At 36.2% G+C, this 15,133-nt stretch overlaps 1 protein-coding gene across 5 annotated transcripts in view; it reads left to right on the top strand.

Annotated features, from left to right (window-relative positions):
- The window catches only part of LOC148359354 (leucine-rich repeat and immunoglobulin-like domain-containing nogo receptor-interacting protein 2), a 316,496-nt gene that overhangs the window by 253,638 nt on the left and 47,725 nt on the right, over positions 1-15,133 (top strand). Inside the window, exon 1 of one of the 5 annotated variants that reach the window (XM_088344582.1) lies at positions 12,370-12,384. The exons of the other annotated variants lie outside the window; for them this stretch is intronic. Within the exon in view, the coding sequence (XP_088200708.1) occupies positions 12,379-12,384 (6 nt within the window). The 5' untranslated portion in view covers positions 12,370-12,378. Of the gene's footprint in view, positions 1-12,369; positions 12,385-15,133 lie in introns of those variants that run through there. 5 annotated transcript variants of the gene reach the window in all.

The following is a 15,133-nucleotide window of genomic DNA, read 5'->3' as shown; positions in this document are numbered from 1 at the left end:
AAGCCCCCCAAATCCAATTTGAGCTGTGGGTGCACTCATCAGCATAAAATTGGAATTATTAATGGAAAACACAAAGTTGACACGCCGCCACCGAACCGAGTCCTGACCGGGTGTGACATGACGTGACCGAGCGGCAGCGCGGCGTTGACCGTATTTGTGGAAAAATTACACATGATTTAGTTTGTATTTGTTTGCAAATGAAGTTCTGATTATTTGATGTCTCACCTTGGAAATGCTAAGTCTTAAGTATCCCACACCAAATCATAGAATTGCTTAGTAAATTTCATATATGCAGCAAATTGGAGTCACTACTTTCACTGCTCATATTTGTGAATACACCAATAAATCTTTTACCAGATGTTACTATCTTAAAAATGATCTCCAATTTTCAAGCTACTGATCTCTTCTTTTGCATTTATACTTCTACTTTGACCCAAATTTATTTTCTCTGAAAGAGAGGAGTCACTTTGTATTTGTGGCTAGAGTTAGTAAATACAGTGATATAATTGACTAGATTTCACAACAGAGATGACCAATGCCTTGCTCTGCCTTTTCCAATGATGAAAGCTCCTCGACAGATATGAGTCTCCAATGGCACTCAAACATTTAACCAGAAAATTGTTTATGAATTGTTCACTAATCAAACTGAACAATAGAAGGATTATTCAATAACCGAATCACATTCTTTTACCATATGTGAAAATAAATCAATAAGTGAATAAGCACTGATGAATATATGCCATAGAAATAAATAAGCTCATAAATAAATCAAACCCAAGTATATGACATAAATGCAATTTTTCAAAACTTAATTACTTTGTCATTTTTATTGTATTTTATATAGTTCTGTCTGTATTTTGTTATTGATTTCTTGTTATTTATTTTTTTTGTGTATGCTGTGTGTATCCATTGCCATTACTACTCATCTCATCTCATTAGCCGTACCGCTTATCCTCATTAGGGTCACGGAGGGGCTGGAGCCCATCCCAGCCATCTTCGGGCAGTGGGCAGGGGACACCCTGAACTGGTTGCCAGCCAATCGCAGGGCACACGGGGACAGACAACTCATTCGCTCATTCACACCTAGGGACAATTTGGACCGGCCAATTCACCTGAAATGCATGTTTTTGGAATATATATATGCTACCATGCATGCTAGAATCACTTATCGAAGTGATATATATATATATATTGCATAATTCGTAGAGGTATTTGTTCTTTTATACATGTTTTTCTACATACAGTATGTTAGGGTCGGTCCTTTGTATCTTACTAATCTACGTTGGTCGTACTTGACCCAAAACGCTCTACATGGAGCAATACAAATGCATGCAGCCTTAGTTAACACTTGTGCAGTGGTCAACGCACGTTGTAGACGTGCATGTGCATGTATCCGTTGCCATTACTGCTTACACGAAGCGAGACCTTTATTGCTGTTAAGGAACGATCGCTATCCTGCTTGGCAATCTATTCTTACTTAATTATCGAGGGGGGAGATGTTGAGCATGGGTAGCACCAACAATGGCCTTAATTTGCTTCTACGCGGTGTGCAATTAATCAAGACCCTTTGCAGACCGACAGCCTTAATGGACATACTCAGCTTGGGTGTGTGATTGTCTATGCGTGGTCCGGACAAGCGTATCCCTTAAAGCACATGCACAAAAGAGCTTTCATCCAACTTAAGTGGCGAATGATTACATTCATTGGGCACTGAGCCTGGCATTAAAAAAATCTACCTTTGATTAAATATGAGACGGAAAGTCTGATGGGCTTCTCATATGTGAGCCGCCTAAAATAATTTTAGTTGGCCTTTGTAGGGTTCTCGTAAGACCTTCCTCAAGACATTTCGCACCCGCTGTGGAGGTGATGAAGGATGTCGCAACAGGGTGAGGATGGACCGAGTGTGATGGCATTTCGCTCCCTCAGATAAGGAAGGGAAAATGTGAGTCGTCTAAATATGGAAGAGCTGCTCAAGAATTATGTATCTATTAACTATTAATGTTTTTCTTTTATACTGAGAGGTGTCCAGTTATTTTTTTATTGAAAAAGAGTGAGCTTTTCCAATGTGCAATGCCCAATTCAGCATATGTCACAATTCACGGTTCACAGATCTGTTAACCGCCGGGGTTCTTGGGGCACCACTTCATATGATGTATCTGAGGAAAGTGCAGCCTGGCAACGCCAATCTTTATACAGGTGTTTTTTTGTGTTGAGGTTAGCCCCCAACATGAAATACTACTGGTTTCCGGGTTTACCAGTAGCTGGAGAAGCCTCTTCGTCTGACTCAGATACAGCGCTTTCCTCTCCTGGTCGCTGTTATTGTTGATGTTAAGCGCCCTCACGCTCTTCATAGTAGAGCTAGACCTTTGCATTGACAAGCATCGGACCAGGGTGCTGCAAAATTTTGCTTCATTGCTGCATCTTGTTTGTTTACAAGTTTTGCGCGTACTTGACTTGTCAGAAGTATATTTAGACTATATACAGATGGATAAAACTGTAGTATCTTTGTTGTGTTGATCAGAAATCAAAATGATATTGTCCCTGAGAACTCAACCAAGACGTCTGTGTTTAAGTTATGCTACTATTTGGCCTGTCAGTTGCAGATGCAACCTGACATCTCATTTTTGGTTGTGGGTGATTTGTAAGTTCCTTGCAACATGCCTGAAAGATCAAAAATAGTTGTAAAATAAATTAAAAAGAGGAAATCAAACAAAATGGTAGAATTGTTTTAGTACAAAACAGTATCCCGTCATCCCGTTTTTGTTTGTGAGTGATTTGTTAATTTTGTCATTTTATGTTTCTTGCAACATGCCTGAAAAAAAAGAAGAATTGTGAAATTAATAACAAAACATAACAAGTGAGGTGACTTAGATGAAATCGGATTAAATTGTATGAACCTAAGAAGAGCGGTACGAGAAGAAATCAGAAAAAATGGCAGGATTTTATAAATCCAAAATGAATTCAGTAAATACACAATAAACAAAATTTAAGTTACACAGCAAAAGAGAACAAACATGCTTCAAACGTAACAAACCAAAGGGTGAGCTCCAAAATAAATATTGCAATTTAAGAGGTTGTAGGCCTTACTGGTGCATAAACTTCTTCTTTTTTGTCTATCTCTTTCAAATTCAGGTTTGACTTTGGGAATACTTGCTTATTCTTGTACTTTGAACTTGCATTGTTTTGTACTTTCGCCTGAAAAATGTTGCACTTAATTTTGACTTTTATACGCCAAGTGTAATGCCGGGAGCTTTCAAAATGATGCACCTTGCATTTAAAGTGCTTTTGGATCGTGCGCTGTAAAAGTTGGTTGTTTTTTCTGACATAATGCTGTTTGCTGTCGATTCTGGGAATAATGCATGGGAAATGCCGAGTGCCAATGAAATTCCAACACCTGTTTTTGGTCTGAAAGGCGTATTTGTTATGTTTGCATTCAGTCTTCAAATATTTTTGCAACATGGCCGGCTTTTGAATTATGTATTTTAGGGGGGTGTTTTCTTTGAGATTTTGTAATGTGAAAAACATTTTGCTTACGGAGACAGCAAAGAAAAGCTTTGAACGATAGAAAGTGGCCAACACCGTTATTGGTTTACTTTCCCAGTTAACAAAAATTGTTTTTTTGTTGGCCATGGTGGGGGCTATCATAATTCTTTTAAATTGTTCACATTTTATTTTAGGCTTCACAATGCAAGGAAATCAGATTTGCTTTCTTTTCCAGGAATGCAACCTGTATCTGATCTGTTAAAGTCTGCGTGAATGGCACATATCCGAATTTTATTTTGCACCATACCATGGGCACCTTCGTTTGTGGTATTAAATCCAATACATAACTGATTCTATGGAATGTGACTGCTGTGTAAAAAATTGAAACGCGTGAATGTGACCTGGATAGGCGCAGACGTCACTATTATGCCTTCAACGAGGCGGGACGGATGTTGCTGCTACTCCCTTACAAAACCCTGGTTCTCTTTTTTGTTAATATACTCCTTAAAATAATTAAGCTTTAAATGTGCTCCCTTTGGTAGGACAATACTATAATACTGTATGATACGCCTTGCCGTAAAAAAACATGATTACTTCCGCAAACACTGAGCGCATTGTGTGTGATGTCAAGTGTGGTCTTCTGCGCATGCAGGACCTTTGTGGCATTCACATAGGATATCATATACAAGTCGCATTTAGCTGGAAATGAGAGTGATCCCACAAAAACATCGTATTTCACCCCCAAAAAATCAGAATTGAGCATTGAGGTCTGCTGTAAGAAAATCGCCTTATTGATATGAGTATGAAAATCTTGATACAGATGGGGATCTTGCCATTTTGGTCTAAAAGTCCTTGACGAGTGTACAAAACCATAAATTGAATTGAAATATTGCACACGTGGTTGTGGTTGTCTTTTATTGTTGGATGGAAATGGTGAAATTCAGAAAAGGAATTTTCAAATCCAGTCCAGATGCCAACCCGAACCCCTAAAAAGTTGAATAAGGGAGAGAGTTTATTGAAGCGAATCTAAGAGTTTTACTTGAACGCGCAACAGGACGAGCTACAATGATGATAGTGCAAATAAAAAACAGTGCATCGTAACAGGAATGCAAGAGAAAGTGTCTCTACAATATTATGCAAACACTGGAGAAAGTTGTCCGAGTTGTAAAGTCTCATTTTCTGTAACATACATTTAGTAGAATATATTCTATAGAGTATTTTACAATAAGTTGAGTTGTAAGTTGCTGTTTTGTTATTTTGAACAGTTTTGCAAATTTGATTGTTCACAACACTATCAAAAAATCAACAAAAATGAACAACAAAACAAAATGTTTATCAAAGTATTTAGTTACTGGGATAGAAGTAGGTGACTTTCCCATTCAAGAATGCATAAAAGCAGTGTATCTTTGTTCGAAAGAATTAAATACATTTTGGAAACATTTTTGTTGTTGTCGCAAATGACTTCCTCGTACATTTAGCTAAAAATGGTGGATGCAGCGTACAATGAAGATATGATATTTTCTTTTTAACAATGTTTTTAATTTGTAAATACACGTAAAGTTTAAGTTTTTTTGTTTAAGTTTGTGTATGATTTAAACATGTTGTTTGAGGATTGATCGTTAGGATGTGTACTGTATTTTCTTAAATATAACGCGCACGTAAAAACCACAATTTTGCCCAATTTTTGAAAATGTGCCTTTAAGCCTGTTATAAACTGGTGCTGTAACCCGGTGCGCCTTATTTACCCCAAAATACAATGGATAAGGTTGGAAATACATACAGTAATTAAGTGTGTTACCATGAAAGGTTTATGGTAATGCCGTAAGTAAGCAATGATTTACCAAGTCAATAAAAATTGCTGACCTGAATTGCAAAACATTTTATGCAACGGGAATCGAACCCAAGTCCAACAATGAGAGCGGCATTGAGCGTGCCAAAACATAAACACTAGACTACCTGTCGTATGAATCATAAAAAATAGGGCATTTGATTTGATCCCTATACCACACTATTATTATGGTGCCACAACACTAGTTTGCATAGTGCATTCTAATAATTTAAACAGTCACCCCCTCATGGTACGGAAAATATGATAATGCCTTTCTCCTCCGATATGCTGAAGTATACAGGATTTTTTGTAGGTAATTTCTTGTTCTTTCCACCAGGCATTCAATATAGAGCGAATCCTTGGGTTTTTAAAGCACCATGTTTACTCTGTTTTCTGCACCAGTGGAAGAGTTATTTGACTATTTGTATTGAAAATACATCATTGGGCGCTGATTATGTGACATCACCTGAATCCGTCTGCGGTTGATTGTAAAGGACGCGGCGACTGTTGGCCGTTTTTGTTTTTAGTTTTTTTCCCTGTCTTGTAGTGAGCGGAGGCCTCCCCCGGCAATACATAGCCAATCTGAGATTAGCCTCAGAGCTCTCGTGCTTGACCCTTAGAGGAAACGCTGCTTCGTGCCTGTGCAATTCCGGGCCATCGCTGTAAGGCTGTTGATGTTTACCGATGCGTCTCACGCACATGCTGTTTGAGTCAGTTTGAAATATAAACATACATCTTATTTGTATTCATGTGGAGAAAGCTTCCAGTATATTGAAAGCAAGGTTTGTTTTTGGAGGCGATGTTTTTTCACCACTTTCGGAAGAAGCTGTGTATAATAACGACTGATACGGCAAACACAATAAATAATTGATGTTTCATGATCTATTTATGTTCATATAGGATCTGCATCTTTTGAGACTTTGCCTCACTCATGCTGATGTGAGTGATGAAAAAGCCTCGAGGTAATGCTGATGTTATTGACCACGTTCTGAACTCTGAACCCCTTCCCTAGTGTTCTAAAACCGCCCAGCAAGGCTTCAACTCTAAACAATGGACACATAAGTAGCTCGATCTTCTTGTGGGCATGATGGGAGGAATTTTTTGAATTAACTTAAATTGTTGCTCTGTTTAAATGTTGTTACTCCTTTTATGTTTTATACTGTATAGAGTATGCATATTGCAGTGTCTGGTAGCATTTAAACCCAAATTGGAGACTGCACTTAATAACAACTGTAAGTAAATTCTGACAATAGTTGGACTTTTAAAATATTGAGTGTCATCAGTCGAGACAAGTCACATCATCATCATGACCTCCTCTGATTTTTTTCAAAGTCACTATTAGGATCCCGAAAATGTAACTTCCTTAGCTTAGCATTCAAGTCCGACTAGCAGCCTCGTTTCTGCCATTGTCGCTTTATAAGCAGGATTGTCATCCACAGCGATCTATTGGCCTTTTAATTGTCAATATCATAGAAATTGCAGAAAAAGTAATTATCCCAATTCTGTCTAGAGTGTATGAGTTCTTCGGGCACGCATATGGCCAGCAGAGAAAGTAACACAGATAAAAAATAAATAAATAGGTGAGAAATAGAAAAGTAATCATGCGCGCCCTCGTCTTAGACCAGAAAAGACAAAATACAAAAGTTCGACTTTCCTCTGTATGTTTGGCTTGTACCAGAGGCATATTAGTCAATATTCAAATCACGTTTGATGACAGAATATAAAAAGGGAGTTTTTATCTGGAGTTGTTTTGCAAAAAATAGGCATATTGTATGACTACCTGGTGTAAACATCTCCCTCTCTCTACCATTTTCAATTACCGATTGCAATACCTTACTCCCTTTTTGACCACACCAAACTACTAATCAAAAGACCGAGCACTTGAAAAACACTGCAATTTCACTTTTTATTAAACATAATCAATGTTGTTTGTCCCCTTAATGTTTATTTTGAAATGTTTGGGGACTGTTAGATGAATATCTCTTTTTACATATGGTACCACAACTCCATTATATCATGTAAAGGATCAGTCAATGAATCTAAGAAAAATAGCACTTGTTATATTGTTGTTCTAATACAGGTAAAATGTGTCTTAGGTGCAAAAAGACACAAAAAACATCAAAAGCCAAAAACTGCCTTCATATGAGTGTCCATGCATGAAAAACAAAAATAGTTGACCGCAACATACAGAGTTCATAGCAAGGCCCAAATGACGAGTTAGTTTTGTTGATGGCCACCAAATTGGCTGAATTTTACACATGTGCATATTTACTTAATGCAATCAATAAGTACATTCCATTTATAAATAAAACAGATTAATACACATCATGATGAATGCAATTGGACTTTTTTTAACATTCCCATACAATTTCTTGACAGTTTACACTTTAAGTTTATAAAAATCAAAAATTGTGAATTATAATAAGTGTATAATCTGTTTTTTTTTATAATGAAATCCACAAATGTTTACATTTGGTTAAAGGAAAGGTGTGTATTATTTAGCATGTGTTTTTGGTTAAAGGGGGTTAAACGACTTTTGCTCAAATAATAAACAAAAATGCATGAACTGTCATATGCATTTTCATAAAATACTCATGGATCGAAATATTTGCTTTTATATTACACAACACGAATCTTACCTAGAGGAAGCTGGTATAAGTGTTGGCGATATGGCTGCTATAGGTAACCAGAAATATACAAAAACCTATTGAAATGTTGGGCAAGAAATGAGAAAAAAGTGTGGTTTGGTCCGCCGTAGTTTGTATTTGTATTTTTTTTTCCAGTTTTCAGTTGCACATCACAATACAGTGACATCTATTGGTCAAATTATAGACAGTTTCCTTGTAACTGTTCTAAAATACCCTGTCAGTCATTATTGATTTAGGTAAAAAGTTTAATAATTATTATCGGGGTAAAGGGGATGGAGGCACAATTACTCTAGCACCACTTAGTATCTGCCTGTGCCTGGGCACTGTGCAAAATTATAAGAAATAATGTGTCCTCCCGACAGTTTAAAACCATGTCGACACTTTCTGTGCACTAAATATGTATTGATATTACAGTGAATGACTATGATCACAAATCGGTTTAAGACCTTCATCCAACATTTAATGCAAATGCTCACAAGGGTCTACATATCATACACTCGGCATATTCCTTCCTTGAATTTATATGTTCTGTTCCCATCCATGCTCTTTGGCCATCCGTCAGCCATACCGCTTACACCCGCAGTTGTCCGAGTTGATTCCCAGAACCGGATGGATGTGCCTGATTGGCTTTTATATTCCTATGCCTTTTCCTTTCGCATCGGGGAAGATAAATAGCGGCGATATGTTTGTGCCAGTACAAGCGTTTCAGCGGCGCTCTAGCGCATTTGTCAAGTGCGGCTGACAGTATTGCTGTGGCGCAGCAAGAGGAGGCGGAGGATAAGGACCAAGACGCAGAAGATATAGTGCACCACTTTTAAATGGAGATGCATACCAAAAAAGTGCAGCATCATGTACGATTGTGCGTCATGGAAAGAAAAACATGCAGGATGTTCCTTGTGTGTGAAATTCAAGCTAGTGATGGGGCATGATTTTTGTGTGAGTGTGCGTATGTGTGAGAGTACCATCACTACCAACCCTAATTTTTTGTATGTTTCTAGCGTTTACCTTTGTTTTGTACACAACAGTTGAACATTGGTAAGTTGCTTGAATATACCCGTTTCCAAGGAAACGTCTGAGAAAAACAGCTTTTTGTGAAAGGATGCATATGAAGCAAAACTCACTTTAGTGCCTTTTTTGTTTGCATTTGTAATACCTCCAATATCTAAACAACGTTGTCCATAAAGAGCACAAGGGCACTTATGTAGTAAAATAATAGTTTACTGCAAGAACACTGAACTGATGCATGAACTAAGCTTGAACCGTTCAGCGCCCTAAGTTTCCGGTGAACCATGAGGATCGCGTTTCCCTCGGGCAACTGCGTTTCTTCATGTAACATCATCCCTCTCTGACCAGACGATGACAATGAAACTTTGTAGTCTTTTTCCAAAAATAAAAAGCTATGTGGAACAGTTAACTCCCAGTATTTGTTGTCTATGGCTCTCACAACACTGCTTCACTCCACCTACTCGCTATAGACACACTCATTCGCAGGATATAAGAAGAATAGCCTCCCCGCCTCAATGTGTGGACACAAATCTGGTCAAAGCCACGTCTGCCGTTGAATGGTGATTTATCATACTGAACTATTCCTAGAGGCTTGATACTTACTGAGGAACCACGCAAAAACTTTGAAATAAAACAATAAAAATAAATTAAAATATTTTTTTTAAGTTTTTACAAAAGCATTCATATGAAATAGCATTGAATGACTGAAGTAGTGTGTGAGTGTAGGTGTGAGTAATAGGGTGGGAGAGAAAGAGCGAGAATAAATATAGCGAGATGCCTATAATAAAGGTTGGCTTTCATTTCTCCATCATTTTAGTGTATTGCTTCGAATTTACTCAGTGACATGATCATAAATTTATAACATTAAAAATACATTGAATGCTTATATTCTATATGTGCAGATAATGGATGGATGGATGGATGGCTGGGTTATATTCATTCAGTGTTAAGTTAATTCTCATCTAACGTCTCAATGTTTGGATTTTATTTTCAAAATCCCTAAATTTACACATTGTATTATAAATATTTTGAATGCAATTACAATATAATGTATTACTCTGCTGAGCATCTGCAAATGCAGAGTGACATACGCAATTTTCTCGCCTCATGGCAGAGATGATACTATGAATTCTGATCTAGTTCACACTTTAGTGCCAAACAATAGACTTAGTGATATTAAGATCAAGCTAACAGCAAGTAATGCCATCCAGTATTTTTCTTCTCTCTGTATTTCATAAAAGCGGATTACCTATCTGATGTTGCTTCTATTCAAAATGAGCAAAACATACTTAATTCATCATTTAAGGTAAGAAACTATATATATATATTTTTTTTTTTTTATATTGTGCTCTCTTGTGCAATCACATGATGAAAACTGTAGGTTTAATTGTAACGGATATGATTGTGCCTCACCAGAAAAGAACTCTACTGCAGGTTACTGTATTTACTGTATGTCATCAACTTGTTTTCTTTACAGTCGTTTTTGTCATGACAAATAAATCAAAAGTGATACCAATCAAACATTTTGAATTAACTAAACATTAATGCCGCGTTATTTCAAGTACAAGAATTGTTTAATTTTAAACCCTTTCACACTATACTATAGCCATTTATACGATTGTTTTTGGCGCACTGGCATTGACTTTTCCTGTAAAATTTATAAAATAAAATTATTTTGGTGGACGTGAATCTCACCTGGAAATAAGACACTCTGTAAATGATAACCATACCCTTAAGCACAGTGCAACCAGTCACATTGCGCGATGACTTCCCGGTGCGTTGAAAAACCAGGCTCGTAGTCAGAATTTTCAAATAGTCAAAGAAAAAGCTCTGGCTTCTAAATATTGTTTTTTTTTTCCCTTCACTTATAAATCTTCAAGATGCTTCATGCCTAATTACTTTGTAATTATCTTTCTCAAATGAGCTTCTCTTGATGAACTTAATAACTGTTTCACGATGATGAACATGGCTGAGAAAACACACAGCTGTTTTCACGAGATGGAAAAAGGCGCTGGTTGGAGTACACGATTTTACTGTTATTCTCACCGACTGTTGATTGGAGCAAAACACCACTTTGACTGCGATTTAAGGGATGCATTGGTATTTAAAAATGGCAAAAATCCAAAATATAAATCAAGATGATTATGCCTTATTTTATGCAGATTTATCTTTTTTAAAATAGCATGTATCCGTCATGATTACTTGATATGGGTCAGGAAGTTGTATTCTAAATAGATTGACAAGTCTTTAATAGTACTGATTAAAAATAAGGTAATGACTAATAATTGCCTACAAATGTTCACTACCAAGTGAAAATAGTATGATACAGTGCTTAAAAATGCATAAGTTAACGCATATGAAGTGTTACCTCTATTATTTGTAATGTATAAAACATTGCATGCTTTTTTGTATGTGCTTTTGTGTTTTGTTTTTTTGTTGTTGTTTTTTGCATTTTTTTTCCTTGTGCGGAACATAGAGATTGATTGTTATTATAATATTTGCTAAATGTTGGAAGGTAATTTGAAAAGATGGGGCTTTCTGATTCTAATATTTTGGTCACTGTGAACGTTGCACCTATATTTACAATATCAAGGGGATTAGATTCGGATAATTTAAAGTTCCCAAATTGTTCTTATAATATTTGCTAAATGTTGGAAGGTAATTTGAAATGATTACTGAAATTAAAATATGTTTTAGGCAGGACATAAGATGAAAACGTGTGCAATCCCGCCTACTGTTTTCAAGAAAGTGGTGTGGCTTGCAGTGCTGCTAAACACGTGCACTCGTACTTCAAGTCTTCACAGTACCAGATATTGTGCCATAATAATTGTGTAGTGGGTTGGGCAAAAAACAATTTATTTCAGTATTATTTTGACCAATGGTAAGAATGTGGATTGGACCATTTTCCCACTTCTTTATTGCATCTTCAAGAAAGCGCCTTCTGCAAATTCAGAGTTAGTGGTTGTGTGTAAATGTATTTGCAAAATCAAAATGTTACTGTCAACACAGCAAAAGTTACTAAATATTGCCTAAACGACAGAAAATATACTTCTGGAAGGACGCAAGGGACGTGATGTAAGGATTTGGAAAGACATGCTAATTGCTAAGCCATCAATATAATCAAATTTCTTAATAACGATTGGATGGAACTGCGTTAGCAAGGGGAGTAACTTACTTTAAACAGAGAAATATCAACTGGTGAGAAAATAACAGACAATGTATATAGCATTTTGAGACAGAATATGTCAAATGGCATTGCCTCATACGTTGTTATTGTAAAATCAACAAGTATTGTTTGTCACAGAAACTGTCCATTTTTTCCCTTTTTCTTTTTTGACGACTGCAGATTAAATCCCACGCCTGAAGGGAGAGCTCTGTAGCTAAACAAACAATCAACGTGTACGTCATACTACAATGCTGGTAATAAACTAAATTAATAGAGTCACATTCAATTTCACCTTTGGGGGATGTCTCACATGATAAATTGCTGTAGATCTTCACATTTGCTGGACTCTTTCACATTCATGGCTGACTTTGAGATTTATGTTGATATTACGTGTTATTTTGTGAGTTTATGTATTTGGAAATACATGGTGCGGCTCAACGAATGGGGCTACAATTTTGGTCACCTATATTTACAATATCAAAGGGATTAGCTTCGGATCATTTAAATTTCCCAAAGGTGGTAAAACACCTGCAACAGCAATTAACCTATGACACAACAGCAATTAAACAAGTTCTTGTTTTTTAATGATTTTCACTTTGTATCACTTATATATATATATATATATATATATATATATATATATATATATATATATATATATATATATATATATATATATATATATATATATATATATATATATATATATATATATATATATATATATATATATATATATATATATATATATATATATATAGATAGATAGATAGATAGATAGATAGATAGATAGATAGATAGATAGATAGATAGATAGATAGATAGATAGATAGATAGATAGATAGATAGATAGATAGATAGATAGATAGATAGATAGATAGATAGATATAGATATATATCATTATTTGGAAAAGATTCACCTCAAGATGCAAATAATCCAAGGAGAAAACAGAAAAACACTGGAGCTGTCATCCTCTTTATTTCTTGTTTGATGAAAGAATAGAGTAAAAAAAAAACAAAAAACGTGCATAGTCATCTTTTTTGCCTTTTTTCACATCCAAGGTACCACCCTGTCTGCCTGTGAAAATGGTGGTAATATCTAAACCCATTCCCCCTTTTCCTGGTTGACAGACATAAAAACAAATGACCAATAATTTCCTCCTCACCCTTGGTGAATTACTGACTGTATCATCCTCAGAACTAGGTCCTTTACTGGGAGTTTGTTGGTTTTGCGCAGTATCTTAGCTGTTCCTATGATTACCCTCCTCTGGACTGAGGTTTCAGATGTTGTTCTTGGGATCTGTTGGAGCTACTCTTCCAGCTTGGGGGTTACTGGCCTGAGTGCCCCCACTTCCACGGGAACCACACCGGCCTTGACCTCCCACATGTCTTCCAGCTGTCCCTTCAACCATTGGTACTTCTCCAGTCTCCTGTGTTCTTTCTTCCTGATGTATCACCATATCACCAATTACTACCCTCTTTTGCTCTTTGTCTACCACCATTACGCCATTATCACCAACCTCGCTTTGCTCCTGCATAAGATCAGCAGGGATGAGCATGAAATAAGTCTCCAACCCACCCCCATACCCTCATTCCTCCCACATAGTGTGTTCCATCCAAAACAACTTTGATTAAAGTAAGCTAAAAGCAGAAAGGCAGGATGGAAACAATGATAACGGCTCTTTAAACTCAGTTGGGTATGGTGAAAACATGCTTACTAGTATATAAATAACCTAAACTTCTTATATGTAATAACTTGTGAAGCTCTTTGAGACTATTTGTGATTAAGGGCTATACAAATAAAAATGACTTGACTTGACTTGACTTACTAGACAAAATATTTTACTTTCAACTTTTTAGAGACACCTGAAAACAACTGACCCCACCTTTAAGCAACGCATGAAAATGACAGAAGTTCAGCATACTTCATGTATTCTCTAAAATCGATGACTATCTCTGCCCTACCTTGTGGTGATTTACACAACCACGATGAGACAGATGCTGGTTTTACTTGGCTGACTTTGATGCGACCAGGTCTTCTCCAATTGTCTGTTCTTCTTTCACTTGAGCTTGCCAGCCTTGCCTCTCTAAAACGTTTTGTTAAAGTGGAAAAGACAGCCGGGCAAAAAAAGGATGCCGCTTGGTCACTGAAAACGTTTGCTCACCCACTGACAGGCAATCACAATATCAAGCGAGGCCCCTTTTGAAGCGAGACATGATTAAAAAAGGAAGAACAATACATTTAAAACAACAAAAACATCAAAAAATTTGAAAGTCAATGTAAATGGTAATTGCATTATAAGTTGTTATTTTATATAATTCAATAAATCAATTACAGTTCATGGGATCAATGGACAAAAAATATATATTCAAGCATTGATTATTATTTTGAGGCAATTAATCAAGAGAGTACAATTATAATCTGTTTTGAATTAAACAAATATATTATCTTTTTGTTGATTTATTTTTAAAGAAAGTACAACAAACTAAATTCAAATGTATGGGTATTATAAAGCAAATGAGCAAAAATGTGCATTTTTTTTTTACCTAGCCACATGGCTACCTTTCTATGTTTCTTGCTAGCTATCTTCTTACCTTTTTAGCCATTTAGCAAGTTATCTAAGTAGCTTTTAATTTTTTTGCACGCTATCTATACCATTTTGCTAGTTGTCAGGCTATATTTTGACCTGCTTTCTCGCTAGCTATCAAGCTTTGTTTTCAGATTTCTATCCGGGTTTCCGATGGCTTTTTACTCTTTTAGCTATCTATCTATCTCCCTTTGAGTTTGTTTTACCTGTTTACTTTTCTAGCTAACTATGAATCTACCTTTTTAGCTACTGTATTTAGCAAGCCATCTAGCTGCTAAGTTGCTATTTTAGAATTGCTTATCAAATCGAGTTCCCTTTGCGCTAATTAATAACAAAAAGTAGCTCGATGCTTGAATAAGGTTGGAGACCTGTGCTATTGACAGGAAGTAGAGGTAAGACCAGATCTAAAAAAATC

The sequence above is a fragment of the Urocampus carinirostris genome, chromosome 9 (assembly GCF_059441175.1).
Source record: "Urocampus carinirostris isolate Australia breed hairy pipefish chromosome 9, RoL_Ucar_1.0, whole genome shotgun sequence".
NCBI lineage: Eukaryota > Metazoa > Chordata > Actinopteri > Syngnathiformes > Syngnathidae > Urocampus > Urocampus carinirostris.
Note: the sequence above shows the minus strand (reverse complement) of the source record. Positions and strands in the feature narration are given on the sequence as shown.